The sequence below is a fragment of the Nesoenas mayeri genome, assembly GCF_963082525.1.
Source record: "Nesoenas mayeri genome assembly, chromosome: 12".
Classification (NCBI taxonomy): domain Eukaryota; kingdom Metazoa; phylum Chordata; class Aves; order Columbiformes; family Columbidae; genus Nesoenas; species Nesoenas mayeri.
The window spans coordinates 10,673,930-10,698,452 of NC_137547.1; the positions used below are offsets into that span (position 1 = coordinate 10,673,930).

The window sequence follows — 24,523 nt, forward strand, 5'->3', positions numbered from 1 at the left end:
ACATCTGAGTTAGAAGAAGCCTCTCAACAGAAAGTTTAAAGTCCTAAGGCACACCAAGTTTTGCAGCATTTATTTTTCATCCTGAAAAATAACTTCATCCTCTAAACACCCACAAGGCAAAGGTTCCTCAAAGAAATCAGATGCATCTTGTCATATCAGAATAAAATGTGGGAGATGGAGAATAAGAGTTGTGAAAGACATTAGCTTCTCCATGGACAGTTTGCAGAGCTCAATCTCCAGTGCCGCAGGTTCTCAGGATATTTTTACAGCACTGTCTGTTTGTCAGCAAAGGGCGTTTCACGGAGCCTGAGGTATGCACCTGAACATAGTTTTAAGGTACTTCATTATACTGGCATCTTGACGAGACATAATTTCACCCTCAAACAATCATTTCCTTAAATAATTGTATTCTAAGCACCAACTATTTTCACCCAGCTTTCCCTTCCTCCAGAGCATACTTACCCAGACACACCTTCGATTAGCCTAAATGCTTCTGCTGGTTTTTCACGTAGCCGACCACATTGTTGGAATTGCTCCCTGTAAAACAAATATTAGCGAAGTTAGATTTTAAGTTAGTCCGTGGCACAGGTTTTCTCAAGATTCTCTAAGTGGCACAGTTTTGCTGGTCTCATTAGTTAGCAGTTCTCTTGGAGAGCTGTGACAGCCCACTGGGTGGAGGAAAGGAAATCTTTTACAGTTTTATCAGATAAACTGGCCAAATTTGGCTGTTCATAAATCTTATAATATCAAAGATGTTGTCTAGTTATATCTGAATATCACTTCCAATCAGATATGACTGTCCCCCTCTACATCCAAGAGTCAGCAGAAACCAGGAGCTTTGAAGCCGCAAAAAAAGAGATTTTCTGGAAGATCCTCCTGCTTTCTTTGAGACACATATCTATCAATTTGTGCAAGGGACCTGACAACTCTTGTGGTTGCAGATAAAAACAAGGGACTGATGCATCTCTTATCACATACCACAATACAAGCTCTTGGCAAAAGACCCTGTGCTTTTGATAGAGTTCTGTGTTCATCTGCAAGGAGTCCTGGGCCATGAGTAAAGCTCCAAAAATATACTTAAAAATAACAAAAGGTTATCAGAGTGAGTGTTTCTCAAGCCTTGTGTGGGAACCCCTGGCAGAAGGGTCCACCACTGAACACACTGTGTCACAGCTGGAGATGCTGATTCTCAAGAGTCCACAGTCAGGGCACTGCAAACCTTAAAATAAGATTTTTGACCAAGGCACGGAGAGCTGAGGTTGAAGAATCTCTTTTTGCCACATACAGACCTTCATTTCAAACTCAGCAAATTCCTTGTAAGCAATGCGATAACCATAAAGCTTCATAGTAGCAAACACTTTACACCAGTGGCTTACCAAAATACTCCTTGTAATACTTATGCCTCAGGTTGCGTCCATCTGAAAAAGAAGGTACATAATGAGAACATAACCAGTCAGCCTTTATTCTTTGTGTTAAACTCCAGCCTTCTGTGTACAGCACGGAGAAATTATGGATATGGGAATCATAACCTCACAAAGAAGAACATAAAAGATCTCTGTAGCTGAAGTAGTGTTGGCTGCTATAAACCTCTTATAAAACTGTTTAAATTACTGAACTATGTGGATACAACTCGCTTTCCCTGAGATTGGTTAACTGCTGGCCACTAGCATGTTGTTATTTTCAGTGGCTATGAGGCAAGGAATCACAGACTTTCTCAAATGAGAGAAAATTTGGTGAAAATTTCATACCATCTATTAGTGTTTTAAATAACTCAGGTTCCAGTTAGGTTTTTCTTTTAACAATTATATAATTATTTAAGCTCTTAGGAATAACTCATGTCATAGCCACATAGCTATACATTACATTAGTTACTACAGATGTCGTTGAAGACATATATAAAGAATACAAGAGATGATTAAAAAGCCCTGGAAAAAAAATCTTAGCATTTTATGGGAGCAGTTCAGAGATCTGATTTGCTGCTTCCCCCGGCTTTTACAGTGACTAAGTGGAAAAACAGACATCTCATGTCTCTACACTGAGATGACTTGTAGACCAGTACAGACATACATGTCCTGCTATTCAATGGAGTTCCACCTACCCAGACATGTTATGAGTTTTCCTGAAAAATAGCTTGGTGTACATAAATACCTTTATTGGGCAAATGTGTCTTCAGAATAAAGTGAACATGTTTTCAATACAGAAATCAAAATCAGAAGTCAGGCCTGGAATTTGAAACTCATATTCCTTAGTTAAGTGTGTAGTAGTATGTAAATATTTCTAATTTTTGTGCTGCGTAATGACGACATATGCAGGTTACTACCTGCTCTGCTTACACAATCCCAGAGGACAGAGAGCAAACAAGAAGCGTATCCCATGCTTTGGGGACATAGCTCAGCCAACACCAAGGACATTAGAGACTTGAGAGTGTTGCAGGGTGGGGACTGTCACACACTACCTGGGACTTGGGCTGCCCAGAAAACCCAGGAAGCCACTGGGAGCAGATGTACCACCAAGTCTCCTTCAAAAACAGTGAAAATGCACCGTCCTTCCTGGTGTTTGCACGACAGAACAAGAAAGGAAGGGAGATCTCCAGTCAACTGACCTGGATTTCCACGGAGCTTGATGCACTGGCCCCGGTTGGGGATTCCTTCAGCCGTGTTGCCCGGGTTGATGATGTGGCATTCATAGCCTGTGGGGCAATGCAGAGGCTCGTCTCCATCCTCCGTGGTACTACAGGCCTCAGCTGCAAAAGAAGCCCGCAGGTCATAAATCATGGCTTTAACACCCACAGGTAACCCAAATACTACCACACAGCCACCTCTTGCATCTTCTCCCAGACAGGATCTCAGACTACTTCCCACGCAAGGAGCTGACACCTCCAAAGAAGCCTGGCAAAGCAGGTGATCCCGCTCACACCTGACACAAAAACTGTTGTGTCCAGCTCAAGATGAGGAGTGCAGGTCGGCCTGATCGCCTGGAACAACACCCAACAACATGGGCTGTTGTGCAGGGTCCGAGCGAGGGCTGGAGAGCGGTGAGGACACATCACCACTGCCACCATGCTCACCATGATGGGTGGTCCCTTCACGTGGCTTTTCCCTTCAAGCAGCCGTAGGTCTGTTCCAGCCAGTGTTTCGGGCTGGGTGAGGAATCAGGAAACATGACCGGGAAGCTGGCAGTTTGCTGCTTTGTTCTTTGCTCCGCACCCATTAATTACTGATGAATTTAAACTTCAGCTGTGACTCACTGTGGAGTAAGGCAGAACCACCCCCTGTTACAAACGGAGGCTTTAATCGCCATGACCCTGGATAGCCAGCAAGCATGGACCAGAATGAGAAAGTAAAGCAGGACCCACAGGCAGTGTTTGTGTCCATTAAAAGTACAGACTATGCAGGGACACTCCACCCTTTCATTTGCCAGGATTTTAGTTTCAGGGACCTCTGCTGTAATTCTCATGTCATGACTGATGACTATTATTTCACTAATTACTCCCTCAAGCTGAGATGAAGGTGTTAAGATAAGAAGAAATAATATAAGTATGACAAGGATGGATGAGGAGGAACCTATTTTATCTTATTTCTAGCAGTGCAACTGCATTGAGCTGGAGGAAGAATTTTCTCTTGAAGAACTAGGAGTTTCCATAATAGATGAGAGTCAAGGTTTGATGAGTTTGATATCATCTGTGTAAGACCAAAGAGGGTAATTTATTGGCACTACCTGTGTCTGACTAAAGCTGATCAAAAGCTTGAATAGCCTTTCCATGAAGAAATAAAGAACTTCAGGCATGCATACACCTGGGAATGCCTTAAGAAGAAAACTTCTCACCTCCCCATTCCCTCCTTGTTTCAATGTGAGGTACTGGAAAAAAATAATTAAAAGATCTTTCCTCATGGAATTAACCTGAGAAGCCCAATCTCATTAGCAGTCTTCAAGCTTAGATGTTCCAAGCTCCACGTCAGCTTGACACAACTTTGCAGCAGTTTGCCAGGGCTCTTGTTCAAAGCCGCCACAGCCCCAGCCCAAGGCATTTGGGTGATGAGGCCACTTTGGATTTAAAAAGCTCCTAATCCGAGTCCACCCACAGTCTATTAGGAAGCTGGCAGAAAATATGCGTATGCTGACAAAGCCTTTTTCTAAAAAAAAATTTGTATATTTCTACTTATTCCAAGAATGGATACAAGTCCAATTCCTTGGAGCATTCCTAGTGCTCTGCTGGATAAGACATATCCATAAAAATAAACTGATTTACTGCACCAGAAACTAGCCCCCAACATCAGACAGTGTTATTCCTATGGAAACTCCAGACACATACCAGCAGCCCCAGGACCCCTACATCCCTGGCAAGCCCTGTGTATGATGAAAATATTATTTAGTGCCTTTGTATAATTCCTGCTACAGCAGAGAAGACAGCAAAACATACTGTACCTTGTAGGACTTCCTCTGGGCCATCCAAAAGCCACCCATTTCCTCCCAGCCAGCGGGGTTTGGGCTGAACCAACCAGTCTAAAACTGTAAAAGACAGAAACAAGAAACCACAGAGTCAAAGTGCAGCAGTGACAGGGCACACAGTTATGGAACATCACAGATTTCCTCTAACAGCCAGTGATGAGGGTGCCAGGCTCCCAAATGATGGATTTGAATTTTCAGGAAGATACTTATGTTCATGCTCGTGTCCCAGTGGTGAGAGAGCCATGGGTGTTACCCAGGGCCCCAAGAACCTGGTGCCATAAAGGCCAAAGACACTGTTGTTTCCTACCCCATGGCATGGATCAGATGAGACAGCTGCCTGGCTTCTGTGAGCTCTAATTCAGATTGGGAATACTTCTTTTCCTGCATATATAATCCCAAGAAAAGAACTGGCCTTGAGTGATTTCTGCCATGGGTACTGGTGAAAATCTTGCAACACCAGATGGCCTTAGGTAATTTTTCGATTCAGCAACCCAAAGTGTGGAACCAAAGCTTTATCCTCACCTCATACCCAACCCGTGCCTCCCACCTGAGACCCAAAGCACGTGGGGATAACCACCATCATTTCTTCTTGCTTCTCTCCACCACAATTTGATCGCTGGGTCCACTCTACCTGGCGGTGGCTGCACAGACTCCAGGCAGGCGTAGATGCACCCATTGTAGCAGCAGCGCTTGTGCCTTTCGCACTCGGAGTCCGAGCGGCAGCTGGGCACCTCGCAGGCTCGGTCTGGCAAAGTCTGGGGGGGCGGGGGGCAGCGGTCGTTCTTCTGGTAGTGGGAACTGTGAGAATGAAGAGGGTACTCATAATCCTTGCAAAGAAAAGAAAAGGAAACAAAGGTTTGGCATAAGGTGGATACCAAACATCGGTTGAAACAGAAAAGGGATTTTCAAAGAGGTTTTCAAGTATTCATGAGGCAGGAGAGTGAACTGTTTAGCTCACTGAAGACAGAGCTATATGATCACCTTAGCACACTGCTTTGGAAACACTAAACCACCAAGTTACCCTGTGCAGCTCATTTTATAATTAACGTTATTGTAATGACCATGAGATGGTAAAAAAAAAATCCCTTAAAGTCTTTTATACTTGTCTAGGAAACAAAAGACTCCAGGTATCATTGTGATGAGCACAGCAAAACACTCTGATAGTAAAGCAGTGGAAATGATGACCTTGCATTGCTTTAAGGTTATGTCCCCAAAGGGACCTGGAACTAATGTCCCAGGTAGCATCTACCTCCTTAATAGGCTCCTTCTATCTTCATCACCTTCTTCTGGACCAGAACTTCTAGGGAAGTGGTACAAAGTCTTTTGATCTTACCCACTGTGGGATCCTGAGTTGTTAACTTAGAGACCATTTCTAGAACATGAGATGATCTGGGTGAGACCTGTGTGGGTGATGGCAGCTTAATCCCAAAGAAAATGCAGCCGTGTTTGACTACAGCAGCAAGGAACCCAGCTGCTCATTGCACACCGAAGGGACAGGGGAGATTTAAAGTGGATTAACAGGCACCGGATTTTACCAGAAACGTTTATAAGAGGCGGCATTTAGATATTATTCACACTGGCAGCATTTTAGCAAGAAGCCAACTCCCTTGGGAGAGGTGAATCACCCAAGCCCACTCCTTTCTCACCTGTGGCTAAACTATTCACCTCTGGGCTTGAGCTCAGCTCCCCAGAGCAGCATAAAGTACCCACAAAGGTCAAACAGTTCTCAGATTAATTAACACACATTAATAAGCTCTAGTCAAATGAAAAAATGGATTCTGGATTTGTAGTTTTAGAAGAGCTCAGCATCTAGGCAAATGTATGAGGTGAATACTGCCATGCACTAGCTAGCAGGCTTCTGAGTTTAAAAGTCCTGTATATCCTTGGCCCATCGCTGTTGTGTTTCGAAATCAGTGCTGAACAACTGGAGTTGTTATTCCAAGAAACAACATGGTGCAACTGTCCCTGAGGGGTCTCCAGGAAATTTCACCATCAAGCCATGGAGAAATTTGGGGTGAGACTAAATATCCCTCGTTATCTCTATGCTGCTACGTCCTCCTTGCTGAAACCTTCCAACAGCTTCTGTGCAGCACGTGTGACTTTGCGAAATAGCGTGACCCCAGATGTACCGACCAAAAAATGTCCCAGCAGAGGCCCCAGGAGATCCATTGCCCTGGGGACTCTGCTGTGACGTGTGACCGAACAGTAATTCATCATCACTAATGGTGAAAACAACGTCATCTTCATTCCCTTGGGACAATTTGCAATGCTGAGAATGAAGGCAACCCCAAGGGACACCAAAAGAAATAACGCACTACTGATATGTGAAGTTTTAATTCTAAGTTCTGCCGTGTGTAGAATCATATTGATAAAGTGGTGGTTTTTACCACTTTTGTCTGTTCCTTGAGCCATAGGTAGGTGGAAACAGAGAGCAGCAAAGTTTCTCTCTGCCTGGTTGTGTGGAGATGGAGTTTCAGTCAATGCAGAAGCATAAAGAAAAGTCAAGATGATGAAAGGTTTTAATTTCTGGTACAAGGTGAGCATTAAGGAAAATCCATATCCTGGTTATATCTATACTTGGTTAAATAACATGTGTGTGTGTCTGTGTGTGAGAGACTGAGAATTCCTAATATTTCCATAAACAACAGCCTCCTGCCATGTTCCCAGAATGAGCCTGCCTTGGTCTGAATATCAAGAAACAATTTTCTTTTGCTTTTTCCTTAGTTGTTTCTACCCAGTAAACAAGAAACTCCTCAAAACCACTTCCATGAGGTTGTTTTCCCATTAATTGCTGAGCTGTTTGAATCACAATATAGGTTTGGAAGAAAAAAAAACCCAACAATAATAATAATTTTGAATTATGTTTTCCATGTTGAAGGGTGTAAGTTTAATGCATCATCCCACTCCTCAAAAAAGCTGAAAAAACACCATCTTTGAAATAATGTGCTTTTGAACTGAATATAGTTAAAATTCAACTTTTTTTGCTGCTGTTGGATTTTAAATAGAGATAATGCTTGGACCAAGTAAATTTTGGGATATAAGATGGCATCTAACAGTAAATCTACACAGTTCCAAACACCTAACAGGTCTCCTTGTTTGAGGGAGCATTCATCCTGGATGCTTACAGTTTACTATTCTATTATGTGAAATGTTAGCTGCAGACTGAAATGTAGTGACCAAAATAATACTTGCAAATAATGAACACATGAAAAAACCCACACTGAACAATTACTGCAGTTGCTTCACAGATGATTCAGAAACCAAAAAGCCAAAATTACAATGAACAGTTGGCTCAATGACTGAGATTTCCGTTTGGGAACAATATAACATTTTTAGCTGAGTAACTTTGTACCTCATGACCTCCCTGCCCATTTTATTTCTTCACCTATTGCTCTGAACCCCTTCCTTTCAAAACCTCATGGTCAAAAATATTTTCTGGCAAATTTGATCTAATAGAACCATCACCACTGGTTTACGTATGTTAAAATCCTGGTGGGAAACAGGATTCCCTCATTCACAAAATAGCCTGGTTAAGGATGTCTCCAGGTATGGGTTACAAGGTCTTTTTAAAAACTCTCCCAGGATTCACAGTTTGGCTCTGAACATAGCTCAGATTTATTATTTTTACAGATTGTGACAGCGGTCAAAATTTCTTCAGGAATTTTTTTACAATGCAGGAGGCAAAGTGCTGTTTCCCATGGAGGCTTATTAAATCATTTTAATGACAATATTTTTCTTAGAGATACACAGAATCAAAGTAAGGGGAAAAGTTCAGAGTTCAGCTGAGCAACCCTGGAGGTCAGTAAAGATGATGAGGAAAAACCTGAAAGCAATCACTCACTCCCAACCCATACTTTCCATAGGAGCTGTGGGATGCAGTCTGCCTCCAACAAAAACCTACATACGTTGTATTATTTGTGTCTAAAACTGGACCCTGGGATTGTGTCAAAGCACAATTCTCTGCCAGTTCATACTGAGCACAGCCACCTCCGAGACCACACGTGAGGTTTATTCTCAGCCTCTGGTCACGAGGTCTTGCCCCTGGCAGGTATTTCCAGACACTGACCATAAAACACCTTTCCTCTGAAAAGTGGCAAATATCAGACTAAAGGAGGGTTGAATAACCTGAATGACAAGACGAGAACAAGAGGAATAATATTCTCCTGCTCTTTACCCTGGATTAGTAGTTCTAATGTCTGCAGTACTGGAAGATTGTGGCAAAAGTAGAGTGGGCTCAACGAAGATGCACGACAGCAATTAGAGTTCCCATGGGAGATGTGCTCATCTGGTAGAAAAAAAGGGTATCTCAGTGTTGATTTATGACAGCTAGCTGGAGGGTATGTACATTGTTGGAAGAATATTACAGCAGCTGCGAGGAATTCTTCATTTCTGGAATTCTTCACAAGAAGGCTGTTTTGTTTTTTTTTCTACAATGCTTCCTGCAGTTGATGCTGGAATAACATCAGGGCTGCCCCAGGTTTTTTCAATAGACATGTGGGTGTCTTGCTAATGAACTGAAGAGCATCCCCAGGTAGCTCCCTCCTTCTGACCCTGGGGAACAGTCCCAGCCTGTAAAGGGGCTGCAGAATCATGGAACAGTTTGGGTTGGAAGGGACCTTCAAAGCTCCCCCAGTGCCAGCCCTGCCATGAGCAGGGATATGTTCACCAGCTCAGGTTGCTCAGAGCCCCGTCCAGCCTGGCCTGGGATGTCTCCAGGGATGGTTCATCTACCACCTCTCTGGCCAACCTGGGCCAGGCTCTCACCATCCTCATTATTACGAATTTCCTCCTCGTATCCGGCCTGAATCTCCCCTCTTTCAGTTTAAAACCATCACCCCTTGCCTTGTCCTAACAGGCCCTGCTAAAACAGCTGGAAATCACTAAACCTGAGGAGTGTCCCTCTGGCTGTGAAATATATGGATTTGCCAAGAGCTGGAAGCCCAGCTCCTCCATTCCCACTGTGCTGCCAGTTTTTTCTTCTCATTGTATTTCCTCTCCTCTTTCTCCCTTCTCCATTCCCACTTGACCCCTCCTTGCCAACCAACACCCTTCCTCAGAGTCCTGAATGGAAAAACTCCTGGACAGAGCTCAACCCAGTTCCTCACAAACACCTGCTTGTCAATTCTGCAGCCGGCAGTTGGGTGGATGAATTGCTCCTACTGTGGACTCAAGATTTTTTGGACTCAAACGGTAAACTCCCTCCTCCTCACCACCTTTTCCTCCAACAGACCTTGCCCGTGTCCTTCTGGAGGTCCCACAGGGGTGTCTCTGGCCCATCTCCTGTAGGGCTGCACGTTGCTGTGAACATCTCCATCTGTCACCCCCCTCTCCAAGTGACTCACAAATCAGCTGTCCCACCCACAGCCTCTGATTTTCAAACTGCAGGGAACATACAGCATTTGGTAGACAAGAAAGCCTCTCTCTGGGAAACAAGAGGAGCTGCCAAAACAGACTTTGGGTGGATAAGAGGATGGAGAGCGGACGCCTTTCTCCTTACAAGGCTTTGAGAAGAAAAAGGAAAAGCATTTTCTGTTTTCCCTAGATAAGATGTTTCTGTCAATATGAGCAATTCTAGCTGAGCCTGCCAGATTGGTAGCACCTGGATTCACAAATGCCAGGAAAAACAGTCCTTTGAAGAACTGCAGGTTGAAAGAAGAGGATATATCTTCAGGGGACTGGGCTCTGTGCCTCTGCAAAGCATGTTATCTGAAGATCAACATGTAAATTCCTGTTCTACTCTTGTCCTATCTCTCCGGGTCACTTACTTCATAGCTCCTATTAAATTTGAGCTTTGTATTGAAATATGACAAAAGAACATACTAATAAATACACTTTCCAGTAGCTCTTCATGTCACCATTTTCTAATTAAAGTGCAAACTAAATGATACCCTGTCCCAAGGGAGGCTACAATGAAGAAAATTTCTTGTAAAATACAGGGGTGCCTTTCAAATATGAGCACAATGTTTTCTGCAAACTTTCAAGGAGACAAGAACACTCTATTTCAATTCACTCAGCACAAGCAACAGAAGTGTCATGCTTCTGAGTCAGCAATTGCACAAACCAAACGTCACTGTCCGCAAACATCACTCTAGATGTCAGGGGCAAAAAAAGCATCCATTTTATATTAAAAGCTTTTAAACGTGGCTGCAGAAACAGGTGGAGGGATCCCTCCCTGACACCAAGGAGCTGCTTATGCACATGCAGTGGCTGGAAGATGAGCATGAGAGACCTGAGAAACCTGAGCATGAGAGAACAGGGGCTTCCACACAAGAGATTCAGGGGGCAGAAACCTTGGGTCAGTGCTGGCTTTTAAGGGCACTTTAATGGAATAAGGCAAAATTTCAAATTATTTTTTTTTTTCTTTCTAAACACCAGGTCCTGAAAGTCAAGCTATCAAATTATTTTCCTTTTTTTTATTTAATAAAAAAAAATTTCCTCCATGGTTGTCTCTACCACAGAGTGGTGTGTGGCTCAGACACCAGAACAAGACCCAGCACCATCCTTTTCTCTACTCACAGTAACTTTCTGCTGCTCCAGTTTCAATTCCAGTGCTCTCCTAAGTACCACTGCAGATTTGGAAATGTTGTTTGCACTCAGTACCCCACTGGTGAATAACCACATGTTTTTTTTTCCCCTCTAACACACTGGGCAGGAACAGCAAGTGCTCCCTGGGTACACAGGGGACAATCTGCAGCTCTGTGCTGTTTTCTTACAAGTCTCCTGCCCTTCTCTGGTTTGTTCTTACTTGAGATGGCTTGAGGATAAGAAAGTAGCTTAATGTGCGATGGGCACGTTACTCTGATCTGGAGGTCTCTGCTCCAGTGATTTACAAAACCCAAGGCAATGCCATCATCCCTCTAGCACACATTATCACTAGGAGTTGAAGACATTTACCCCAAATTACCCCAAAAGGCAGTGGAGGAACTGGGCAGGGAAACCTCCTCTCTGCTCTAAGCAATGAATAACGTTATCTTCACTATGTTTGTCCTCAGACATATAGGTTTTGCACTCCCCTTTCCTTATTCATGCTTCCCTTGCTGCCCTGTGAAGCTTCTAGGACAAGCAGTGACCGCTGCTGTCCCCATGTCCCCTCACCGACCCCAGCGTGCTTTACACGCTTCCCATCACAGCAGCTAGGTGGCAAAAGTTTCGTACAGGCTGGGAAACTTAATGCAACCCTTTTATAAAGAGACAGCCTGCGGATTCAAATAATTCTTATTCTAAAAACAATACACATACGTAAGGAAAACTCCCCTTTCACGGTGAGCAGACCCAGCTCCCCCAAAATCACGCCACCGCACTTTACTCACATCATATTTCTCCGTCATTTTCAGATGTAGAGCGCGTTTCCAGAGAGTCCTTGCACAGCCTGAATCTGGCAGCAAAACTAAGACACACAAGGCTGCGGTGAAGATCTTTTTACAGAAATGCATCTCTGACAGTGCCCTGGATTCCATTTTCCCAAGGAGAGATGAAATAAGGAGCCCGGCTTTTGGGATCCGGACGATTCAGAGTCTTGGCAGGGTGGGAGGGAGACGGGGAGGAGGGAGAGTGAGGGCTGATCGCCGGTGAGAGCCGCTTTTCGCCGCGCAGTGTCTGGGAAAGGAAAGGGGAAAAAAAATAAAAAAGAGCCCACAAGCAGAAGCCAGGAGCTGCCGTTGAACTTCTTTACTCAAAGTTAGATCAGGTTCTCAGCTCACATGTTCACACAAAGCACATGTTCTCATTGAATTATAGATGGGAAGATTACTTGGAAAGATTATTTTTAGACCTTTGTTCCCAACATCTGGCATCCTCAGAGAGCCCCATTCAAAGCCAAAGCGTGGGATCAGATGACAGCTGCCGCAGGGGGAAATGAAGGTCTAGGAGGGGTGGGCTTGGCAGCTTCCAGCAAACAGCTCACCCAAACTCCCCAAACTACTCAGCTCCCCTCTTGTGTGCTTCCCACTGTGCCCTGAGCTGTGGTTATGGATCACGTTTTGACAAAGTGATAACTTCATACGAAGATTGCTCGAAGGAAATGATTTAAAGATGTGATAAACATGCAGGGGATTTAGTTAAACCAAGTTGATGTTATCTTTCTGCAAATGATTTCAAGGAAGACGTGGCCATTGAGGAAAAAGGAATTCATACGCATGGGTGGGGAATAGGGAAGGAAGGTGGTTTAGAAATTACAAGACCAAACGGAAAGTGAGGAAGGGGACGTGAGTCAGCCTGTGCCTGACAATGGGAGAGACAGAGAGGTTGGATGTGGGGTGTGAAACACCTACATGGACATGACTGAAGGACAAGAATGGACTTCTGAAATCAGGCTGAAAGCAGCCCAGCATCCTGCCTGGGATGGGACAGAGGCAGGTGCCAAAGAAAAACTACGAGAACAAGGCAGCTGTTCCATATAGATGAGTATAGATACCTGTACATGTATATGTATGCATGCATACAGTTTCACAACCTTCAGTAATGTTGTCCAGGGCTTCCTGAACCAAATGTGAGGGCTGTTTATTTTATAATCCTCCATGTATACCTCCTCTAGCAACTTATACAGCCTCCACGTGGAATGAAGGAGAAAATGGAACCACAAAGTTGGTTGAGATACAAACACTGAGTCCTGTGTATCTTCCATTTACACAGACCATTGGATTTACTGTATATCTGCTGTAAAATGTGTCTGCACAGGAGTGTAAGACCTTGTGGACAAATGCAAAAAAAGTCTTTTAATTCTTCCTTATATTAGAAAGCTGTGGCAAGTCACTTTGATTCATGCCTAAGTGTCAATAGCCACATGTAGGTGGTAGCCAAAGGATTTCATCTCCAAGCTTGCCAGAATATGGTGATGTGAACCTGAAGAATGAATGAGGTGTGGGTTTTAGAAGCTCTGTATTGAACTGAATGCATTTAGTTTGTTTAGAGATGAGAGGTTTATAGGGCTTCTAGCAGTAACTGTGTTTGGGACAGTCCTGTCCACATTTTTACTGCTGTGGAAAGCCCTTAGCAACACAACATATTCGTTCATGCCAGGGAATTCAGCTGGTAAGAAAAGCCAAGCAGGGGCTAGAGTGAGGAAAGAAAATGGAAAGTTAAGTTGGGAAAGGTCCCCTCCTTCACAGCTGCAATGATATAAGGGGCTGCCTTGAGTTTCTGGACTCCTAAAGAGCTCTGATCGCAAACGTCTTGGAGAGGATCTCGAGGCAGATGCAATGACCATATATTGCTCTGTGTTTGTAGAACTTTCAGCACAGCTTGATCCATAGGTTATCGCTCCTACAACAACAGGAGCTGAATATAACGTCAGCTGAAATCAGCAGCTGTGCCAGAGTTAATCAAAAGCACGCTCAGCCGCCTTCAGTACATCCAGAGAGAAATATATCATTACCATAAGACTTCTGCTTGTGGCTTTATTTGTTATTGCTCAGAGAGCTTTTTCTGACACAAGAGGATGCTTCTAATTCCTTTTAAAAACAAATCTCCTGTTTGTTGCAATATTAATACCTGCACCTTGATAAAGTGCCTTTCAGGCACAACCAGGAGCTCCCACAAATGTCCTGACTCCAGTGTCATAAGGTGACAAATGACATGGCTGGCTGCTCAGAATAAACAAGATTTTTTCTTAGAGTATTCCTACATAATTTATGTCTTTGTGCTGATATTTCACTTGTCTGTCCTCTTGCTAGAACCCAAACCAGCGTGAAACAACAACTGTTCACGATAAATCTCCCTAATTTAATTTCATTTTTGTTGTTTGCTTCGTATACTTGCAATCCGGACTTGGAGCGACTAATTCTAAAGATTAATAGCTACCTCAGACACCATTTACTGGCCTTTCTTTCGGCAGATATACGGCTTCGATGTTTACCCAGGAGAAAGTAGGGTCTGTGCATTACAGTTCATGGACTATATACCAAAGAAATGAGAATTCTCCTGCAGGACCAAACCTCGACAGCTGGTCATGGTCTTTACACAAAAAGGAATGTTGGCGTTATAACACTTAGGCCACCTGCACACAACCATCTCACCTTAACTTCCCAAAACACTGCATGCAATGCCTGGGCTGGGTTATTCCTACTATCAACTGGGGAAACTGAGGCACAGGGTGGGTGATTTGCTGAAATTAGACCTTCTTCCATCTGCTAGAGTTGGAACAGCTCAGCCTCAGCCAGGGCTCTGTACTCACACTCAATAGGAAATTCTTGATGCCACTCATTTCCGTTCCTCACAATGTTCTACCTCCAGTCTGTCTTGGAAAGTAGGCAAGGGATTTTACATTTTAATAGCATTAATAAAAATAGCTTTAGATGGCAACATTGGAAAGAATGTTATTTCTCACCTTTTCTGGATAGTCTTCTTCTTGGTAGTCCCTGGCAGGGCTGTGTCATCACAGGACAAGTGCAGGACCCCATTTCATATCCATGTTCTCCTTCCACTTGGATCCCAGTGCACACCTAAACCAAGAGAGACTTTAGTCCACTCAGTTATGGAGGCTCCTTGCTCCTGCTACAGAGCAGTTCGTGTCTTATCAAGGACAGTTTTGAATGGCCCATTCAGAAAAGGAGAAAAAAAATTAAAAAGAAAAAAAAGGACAAAAAAAAAAAAAAGAGAAAAAACAAGAGAAGCAGCTTCAACTTTCTGAAGAATTTCTTGTTTAACAAAGCAGTTCGTGGCAAGTTTGTGGCTCCAACTATTAGTATAAGGCATTCTTAGCAGCTTGTGAAGTAATTATAGGAATCAGGCACAAATCTTCAGCAAACAGCCACCAGCAATAATTAGAAATCTAAAATTCACTGCTAAGCAGATTTCTGAGTGACTTTAAATCCTAGGTATTTGATGATGTGTGATGTTTTAAAAGCTATTATTACAAGAAAGTGAGAAAATTAACTGCTACTTTCTCTTAAACTACATCTTATCTAGACATAACAGTTGGACCACAGTCATTTACATTAAGTGGAGCAACTCCCTCTGGTGCTGGCTACATCTGGATCAAGTTGCCGTATGGATATCCTATGCAAAGTGGAATTAGTGATGCTAGTATAAGACATTCTTGTATTATTATAATGTCTTGGCTAAATTTAGTTTCAGCTTGTCTGAAATCTTGGGCATTGAGCAGGCAGTTAGACTGACAGCTGGAGAAAAGCAACAACTATAGAAACGTATATAATTATATCCACACTGAGCGATCAGCCCAGGGAAAGCGTTAAAGGGAAAAGCCACATGCCAACCAGCACATCTGGCCAGGTGTAAAACATGCATGAACCAAGCAGCAAGCAAATTTTCTACTAGTGGAAGTTCACAGTGTGCACAGTTGTTCCACTCGTAATAAAATGATTATTTTCTCTGTGCTTGTCCAGGGAATACACAGTACATCACTAAGTCAAGATTCTTCTGGTTCAAGATTTGTGGTACAGTTTCTCGCACAAAATTCCTGCTGCCTTCAAGGATGTTAAATGAGATCGCTCCATACATCATCGCTAAGCAAAGAGTCGTCTTCTGTGCATGAATCTGTGTGAATTTCCATTCCACAAATGGTTTCAATAAGGCAAATTCTGCAGTAACATAAATTGCTGTCAGATGATAGCGAGGGAATGTGGTTGAGACTTGAGCATCTCCCCAGGACCTGTGAAACCTTCAGCATCATTTGTTACAGCAAGGAAGATGTAACTGAATAAAAGGATGGGCATTTTATTGGGCTAGGAGAAAAAAATCACTTCTGGAACCAGGATTCTTGCTGCCTGATTAGAATGAATTAAATAATGTTTTTAAAAAATGTTCTTGGGGAGGTTCTGAGTGAAAGTCACGGGGTGTTTGTACAACCAAGGAAAAATGTCTTGCTCCAGCCAAAACCAAGTGAGGTAGGTCAGCCTAAGCCAAGATTTCCACTTTCCCAGAGGAAAGATCTGACTTTTAAGGAAAGTTTATGTCAAAGAGAGAATTTCCTCAGAGCACATGACTCCAGCAGCACAAGGTGACTCATTTTAGCTTGATATAATCACAGAACCTTCATGCCAGGGGTTGCTGCAATTCCTTATCTGTGGCACTTACCGGCCTGCTCTTTCCTCTCCACATTCTGCTGCCAATAGCAAAGGGTGATGGTTTTCTGGGGTCAAGCAGGGTGGAGATCATTGAGATTATATTTTCCAGCTGGAAGACAGTTACAGCTGCTCTGCCTCCCACATCTCCTGCACATCCAGGTGCTGGTGGCCCATCCAAGGGGTCTTGCCTGATGTACCACTGTGGGAACAGGAGTTTTTGTGGCTTGGGGGAGACCTGCAGGTGTGCGCTGGGATCAGAAAAGGGTGACAGACACTTCCCAGGGCTTCTTAGGTGTCAGGTCCATCAGGAGAACAACTCCACTGATCACAGTGACAAATAAAACAAGATCAAGCTCCTCCCTGCTCCTCTCAGCTGCCTTGTTAATGCTCAGCACTGGGGACTTACCAGTCAGATTTAGACTCAGGTTTAGGAAACCAGCAAAACCAAGTAAATCCAGAGTGGTTTTGTTGTGAATATGAGCACAGAAAAACTATAGCCCTGATTTAGCTTTCCTCAGCTATATGTGTCACATGAAATTCACGGAAACCTATAGGAAGTTTTGGGCTCCCCAGCAATGACAGATGACATCACTTTTATCTGTATGGTCACCTCTCTAACCTGTGTTTTGTGTAGGATATCCTAAAGCAGCAATATTATATTTTTTAATTTTTTTTTCTTGCCTAAGAGCCCAGCCAGTGACTGGGATTGCTCACTGCATGGACCAGCAGGAAGGGAGTCCCTTACCTATGCCCACTCGTGTGATAATCAAAAATAAACTGCAGCATCTCTTCAGGGATGACACAGTGCACATGATACATCCCCTCACCCAGGGGGTTATTTTATGGCCAGCCCTATAGGAAGACACCAAATCTGGGTTTCCAGTATGGATTCATTCCTTCTCTGAGCAGGAAAAGTGGGCTGTGGTATCTGTGCCAGATGTTTGCTACCAATGATCTCCACTGGGAATTTATAGGATGAAATAAAAGATCAAAAGCAATTCGAAACACAGACAGGTGATTCTCTTTAAGCATCTGGCATCAAGCCCTCACAAAGCCTGGCAGAGGTCAATGTTAAGTGGCCCTTGACCATTTGGAAAGGCCTATAAAAAGAATATGGAGTGTCTCTACTTTTAACTAGCTTTATTGCATATGAGATATAAATTAAACAGATGAATGTTATTAGAGAAGCACTCTTATGAATGCTGCATCCCGCTAAAAATATTAGCAGGAAGTCTTCAAATATATGATCAAATTGTATTAATTAGGAGGCAGAACGGTACTTAGTCTGGGGGGGAGGTTTGCCTTTGGGGTGCAGCGTGCAGCTGTGCATCCGCTGTGACGCTGTGTGCTCCGAGGAAACGACTGGGAATCCCAAATAATTCCTCTGGGCGGGACCACCCGAGCTGTGGTCCTTGCCCACATGCCGCCTTGTGCCAGTTCTCTCCGGGGCATTCTTGTCCCTAAGTCTTTTGTCTGCAAAGAGGCCTCTGTGAGCAGCTGGTATCCCGCAGGGAGGTGGGAGAGGAGGTTGGAGGGGCTGGGTTGGAGTGGGGACCTTTACCCTCTCAAGTCAGTGGGGTTTGCTGCATGTTTTGGATGCAGGGGGATGTACTGTGAAGCTGTTACACTGTGACTGCCGAGAGAAGCCGAGTCATGGGCTGGAAACCTCAGTGGAATCTCCTCAGAGGACAGATTTCACCCTAAAATGAAAGACATGGTGAGTTAAGTCTGTGGATTCACAGGGATTTTATAGCAAATCTGCAGCCCTTTACCTTGTTCTGCACCGCATAGCCAGATTTAATTCCCTGGGGGCATCAACACTGCACTCAGGGAGTCCTGGCCCTAAAAAAGCAGAGTTGTGTTTTTGGGGGGTCTGAAAGAAGCATGGAACACACAATATCTTTCTTGTACAATGGTAAGGCATGAGTCAGAGCAAGGGACCACGCAGTCATGTCAGCACAGACACTAATAAAACCATGTAAAAGGCACATACTGCTGGAAAATTCACAATTTTACATGTGACACTGAAACGGGGGTTATTCAGTGGCTGATTCCCTGCACAGACCCACAAAGACTTGGCCAGGGCCAAGCCGTTTGGTTTGGGGGTTGCACCCCTCCGAGTTTGAAATCTCCCTGCCTGTAGCTGCAGAGACAGATGGTTTCCCATAACAAAGTGTCCTGCCTACATCCCGAAATAGCAGCTTAATAAATAAAGTGCCTGTCAGTGGCACCTGCAAACACTGAACAAGGCAGATGAAGTGCCAGATATCCATCAGCATTGTGCTCTCATATGATTTCCTTTATGAAACCTTTAACCTCCCCTTCCCACACACTATTACACGGGAACTCCCCCAGTCTTTGCTGTGGCTGCTCTGAAGCAATGGGAACTTTGGCAAGGACATGGAGTGATTTCCCAGCTCCAAGCACAATGCAAAATGTCTTCAGAGCTCTGAAAATAATTCAGCTCCTGACGTCAGCTCTGAGGATGTCAGTGCTGTCCAGAACAGTGGGTGATGTGCACCTGGAGCTGTGCTTGTACCCCAGCACAGTCTCAGCACCCTGCAGATCCAGCAACCAGGCAGTGACCTGGCAGGACAGGGAGCATCATTAGGGATATTAAGACTTGCAGTCAGTAATGTTGTTTCAGAATTTCTTAGAAGAGATCCAAGGATTTTGGAGCCTGAGAGTCACATTTGCTGTATCATCCCATTGCTCTTAAGCAGTTTGCTGAGAAGGCAGAGAGTTTTTCTTCTCTTATCCAAGGACCAGGGTTAAACACACTATAGAAAATCCCACTTGCCTTTGACCTCTTGATAAAAGTCTTATCTGAAGCTGGGTGAAGATAGACAGCAGTATTTTGAGCTGTTGCAGACTGGGCTTATCTGGGAGTGTTCCCTTTTATGTCCCTCAGCAGAGTGTCTGGAAGTCAGTACATATGTTTCCATCATCTACCTGGTCTGAAGGGGTCATGCAGGCTCTCTCCTGTCCAACAGCTCTGAGTGGGCTGGATCCCATTCACCACCAACTTCTGGTGCCCAGATGGAGCTCAGGCTCTGGCTTCCATCCTTGGACGCTCCCTAGGCGTTGTTTTGAATCCTCTCTTGGCGTGGGCATGAAATACAATTAAATGTCATTGCAAAACCAGAAACCAAGAGATGCAAAACTGGTATTGCAAAGCAAAAACTTCCTGCAAGGAAGTTCCAAAAACTGCTTGCTGACATGCACACATGCCCTTGAACACCTGGGGCTGAGCCCTCTCCAAAAGCCCCCTGGGCAGATGGACAGCTTTTACAAGCTTTGTGTGTCGGGAAAACATGAGAGACCTCAGGCAGTGTCCTTTTTTGATGTATATACCCCTAATTAAGAGGGTGCATCTCATAGCTTATATCTTGCCCAGTTTCATTCCTCAGCTGGGCACAGAACTTCTCTTAGCAGTCAAACTGCAATTTTTTGAAGGTGCTGAAAGTGTTATAGAAGGGGTTTCTGCCCCTTGTGTCTCTGTGTGAGGTCCTGAACAGCAAGGTTTAGTATTCCAGCTGAATTCCTTCTGAATCGTTCAGCAGTCTGGGAAAGACACATGGAGAGTTTCCACCTTTTATCTCAGCACAAAACTTTCCATCTGAATAGAGTCTCTTTAAATGAGAAAGTTATTGTCCTCCAGTGAGCCACTCATTTTCAGGATGACAGTAACTTGCATTTTGCCACACATGTTGCCTATTAGAGTGTTTCCCATTCCGAACATAAAGGGGAAACATGAAGGTACTTTGGCTGCAGCCGCAACCGATGCTTTGTGTTCACTGCCACGTTCAGTTCACTGCACGTTCAGTTCGCTCTGCTGTCATGCAGCCGCAGTAAAACACTTGGACAAGGCAGAGAAAGAAGAACAGAGAAGGGTGTTTGCATTATGGGAGAACAAAGGCATGAGAAATGGTGACATCTCTGTTACAAAGTCAATGTTTTGGATATTGCACGGAGACTTCAGCAATGGGCTTTCCCTACTTGTGCAGCAAAACAATCTGGATGTTATTAGCTGAGCACAAACAAAAACTCTCTAAACACCCTATTAGCACCAGGCAGAGATTAAAAGCAGGGCTAAAACCCAGGCTGTATGATGGACCTGGGTTTTGTCATTAGTGCTGACTGTGGCTACAGAAGATGGTCACACCTCTGACCCTCATGAGAATACACTCACAGCTCTGCCTGACACAGCTGCTTTTGTAACATTCACCACGCAAATTTTATATGCTGGAAAATATTTATTTTGGCTTTGGTTCAATGTTCTACTTAAATATTATATAACACTATATATGTTCTATAAATTTTGTATATATTTCTCTATAATTATATGTGTTTACATATACATAAACTTTAATCTCACGTTCCTTGTTTGTTCATGCCCCTTCAAAGAGTAATGGATGAACATCATAACATTCCTAATACAGGCTACTTAATACCTGCAGAGTGGGTACAGGGCTTGCCAGAGTTTGAATTCAGATTTACGCTCAAGTTTTGCAGGAAAAACCAAGACACTCCAAACTATTATCAGGACACTAGAGAAGTGTCCAGGCCAGACTAGAACATCTGGTTTGTTTGGACCATTCTTGTAGCATGTTTTTATAGTATGGGATAAACATTTGCAGTTGATTTGGCATGAGTTTCAGATCCCCCTCCAAGACTACCTGTCTTTCAAAACCATTAATGTATTCTTAAGTGTAACCAGCCCTAACAAATCCCTTTTTTCTGGCTGGCCTTCCCAGAAGTAGCTGCATTATTTCATCATTCATATTTCCTGCATTCTCAGAGTGTTAAGGGAACTTAAAGAAGTGAGTAGGTGGATATTCAAATACTTTTTCACAATACCTCTCCATCTTTTCTTTAAAGTCTTGAATTTGATTTTTTTTTTCCAACTTCCATCCGGCAAGCTCTTTGGCAAGAGAAAGCTCAGATGAGGCTTGACTCCTTAATTACATTATTGGCAGACTGTGGCATTCCTTTGTTACTTTCTTGATCTAATTCCCCCAAAGAGCTGCAAAAAGGAGAATAGTGGATTAATTTAATCATAACTTCTTGTGTGGTTAAATACCAACTCCTTTATTGGCCACATACATTTGGGTGCCCTGAACTTCATTTCTTCCACACAGAGTAAACCCCTCTTCCCCGGGACAATTTTTGCCCTTCAGACTAAAGTCCATGTGTTGGGACTAAGTGAGACAGAGGATTCAAAGCACGTCTTATTCCGTCAAGTCCTTCAGTGACAAAGTGGCACAGCTAATCCAGGTGATGACTGAAGGACACTTCCCATGGCTCCTTGAAGCAGCTGTGGGCATGGAAAGGGTCCTTGTAAGGAGGATGCATCACGATGCTGAAAGTCAAGTGTTGGAGCAATGAGTCTGCTGGAGGATTTTTGGGGACTGAGGTTTGCAAGCCACACATCCATATTTTGCTGAGCACATATGCATCTGGAGAGGGAAAATCCTTCTCATGATAGATAATGGAGACAAACGCTGTACAACCTCTTTCATCTGGGGCTTAATTTCAGCAGAACCTGCAGTTATTACAAACTTTCTGTCTCGATTAACTCAACACTTCTGCCAAAGAAAACCAGGACATGCTGTTTGCAGCCAGGCAGATTTACTTTTCTCTGCAGATTTAAGCAGCTGTTTCAGACTGAAAGTTATGGCATTTAGAGCTGAGCTTTTCCAGACTCTTAACTGAAATATAATAGCAGAGTGTTGGTTGTGTCTCTTCATTTCTGGACAGATGCCCCTCAGATGTGAGGCCTCCTGGCTTTGTCTCAAGGGCTGAAAACATACTTGTCCCAAATTAGCTTTGTAGAAAACCTATCTAGCTCCATCTAGGTTGCTATTCCTCTAGCTCTTTCCTTTGGCAGCTTGTTGTCAGTCATAAATCCAAGGCAGCCTTTGCAAATCAAAATATCAATTAATTTTAACGTAAGGTTCCAAAGGGTGAGTAACAATTAGCACCCTCTGCATAGCTCTTTATTGCATAATTACCAGCTGGATCACTGGGTAGTCCTGCTCCTAGAAACTTCTGCCTCCTTCAAACATCTTCCCAACAACTGTTTGAGGAGAGGACCCTTCATTCTCTGCGTCAACACTGACAAAGCAAGCTGCAAAACTTGGCTGCAGTGGGATCTTCCAAACCAATGCTTGGGATTCATTGCTGAGCTGCCTCCAGGAGGGAGACGTCTTGTTTGGAGCTGTGGTCTTGAAGTCCCATACAGGCTGTTTTTCACACTGCTGTCATTAACCTAAACTGACATATTTAAACATCTCGATAATCAGTTTATATACAATAATGGTGAGTTATTACAAACTCCTCATTCTCAGAGAACTATCAAGGAGAACAGATTTAAATGTTGCTTGAATCAATAGAAGTGAATGGAGGTGAAGGGTGAATGGAGACTAATAAAACACTCCTTCAGCCTATGCTATAGGAAAGCACCATTATATCCATGAGAAAACTTTGGAATTTAGGTCAGAAATGCCACAACTTACACACAGGTCACACATAATCTGGCACAGCAGCCAAGTTCCTCCAGTCTTGCTCTCTCTCTTAGGAAGAAAACGCTCTCCCTCCTCTACATCAACTTAGATTTACACATAACATGGTATCATCCTGATAGCGTTTGCTAAGAGATTAGAACAGATAACAACTGAGAATATATGCAGCTTCCTTCAAGTGAGTATTTGCAAGAGCAGCCTGCTGGTGAGAGTCGCAATCAGCAATTCGCAAGCGGCTGCTGGGACAAATGTGAAGTCTCAGGAATGCATAAGCAAACACGTTAGACACAATACATCTACAGTGATTCATTAAACAAAGCAGCTTCTGGAAACATGGAAAAATTCTGTCCAACACAGGAATAACTAATGGCTTTTCCCCCCAAAAGGGGAGTAATTATTCTAACTTGTCACTACGGATAAAGTGACCACCTAATGACATATAATTGAGGTAGTAATACTCACTCTTAGTAAAAATCAGTTTCCCAGGTGTATGACGAACCCACATGCCGATATATTTCATCGGTTTCCAAATTTTCAGAAAAAAAAAAAGAACATCCTATGAACTTCAACTCTATTTGACTGGAATGGGAATTTGAAATAGAAAGGCTGAGAATGTGTGACCCATTTCACCAAGAGACATTTCAGCTGGTTTCACCTCCTCCTCATTATATACCAGCTCAAAGTGTTTTAAATTTACATACTCAGTGGAGAACAGATGTAAAGAATAATTCCTGGTTTCTCTGAAACATGAGCAGCATATTTTTGACTGAGGGCTTTGTAAACTAGTTCCTTCCAGATCAGGGGTTTGGGGCCACCATGGAAAGAGGAGTTTGTGGATGAGAGACAAGCGGGTGCCCAGAAGATGAGGGGTTACTGGTAAAACCACACAAAGAGCCCCAAGGAGCCCCACTGAGCCTGCAGATCCACAAGAAATCTTGGCCTAAGCCCTGCATATCTCGGGACGCGAGTCATGTCTGCACTTCTGCTGCTGCTCTGCTCTAACAAATGCCAGGCTAAATGGCCAGATCATTACCCGGCCCAGTATGGGACTGATCCAGCTCCCACTGGAGCCAGCTGGAGCTTTTCCATCGAACGAAGTGGGGGTGGATCGGCCCCATTGCTGCTGCTGTTTGTCCTTGTACGGCACACGCCGCCTCCCTCCCACTGCGCTGGGAGCCCAAGGTCTGGAGACGAGGGCAAATCCTGGAATTCGCGGCTGCTCCTCAGAGGGGATGAAACTCCTATTCAAGGAAAGAAGAAAAACCGAGAGATGGTTTTACGACTAGGTCTGGAATGAGGCAAGGAAAAACATTAACACAAACAGTTCAAATAAAGCAGATGGTTTTTATGTTTCAGTCAGCCTGGACGCTGAGAATTAACGGATAGCAGTACCAAGGTACAGCCCAAAATGCATCCCTGGGAAAATGTTTTATCTGCTGGCATTACAAGTATGAGTGTAACGCTGGGGAGGTCTCACTGCAGAGCAAGAGTTTGTCATTCCAGCTACCATACAAAATGAACACAAGA

The 24,523-nt window shown here is 43.8% G+C and overlaps 1 protein-coding gene across 1 annotated transcript; it reads right to left on the reverse strand.

The window, feature by feature from the left end:
* Window positions 1–478: 478 nt before the first annotated feature.
* On the reverse strand, window positions 479–11,906 carry WFDC1 (WAP four-disulfide core domain 1; the record flags this gene model as incomplete). The annotated part of the gene is made up of 6 exons (XM_080352233.1): window positions 479–537; window positions 1,377–1,418; window positions 2,603–2,743; window positions 4,426–4,509; window positions 5,081–5,276; window positions 11,760–11,906. 6 exons carry the CDS (start codon window positions 11,904–11,906, stop codon window positions 479–481), a joined length of 669 nt encoding a protein of 222 aa, XP_080208359.1.
* Between the last annotated feature and the right edge of the window lie 12,617 nt (window positions 11,907–24,523).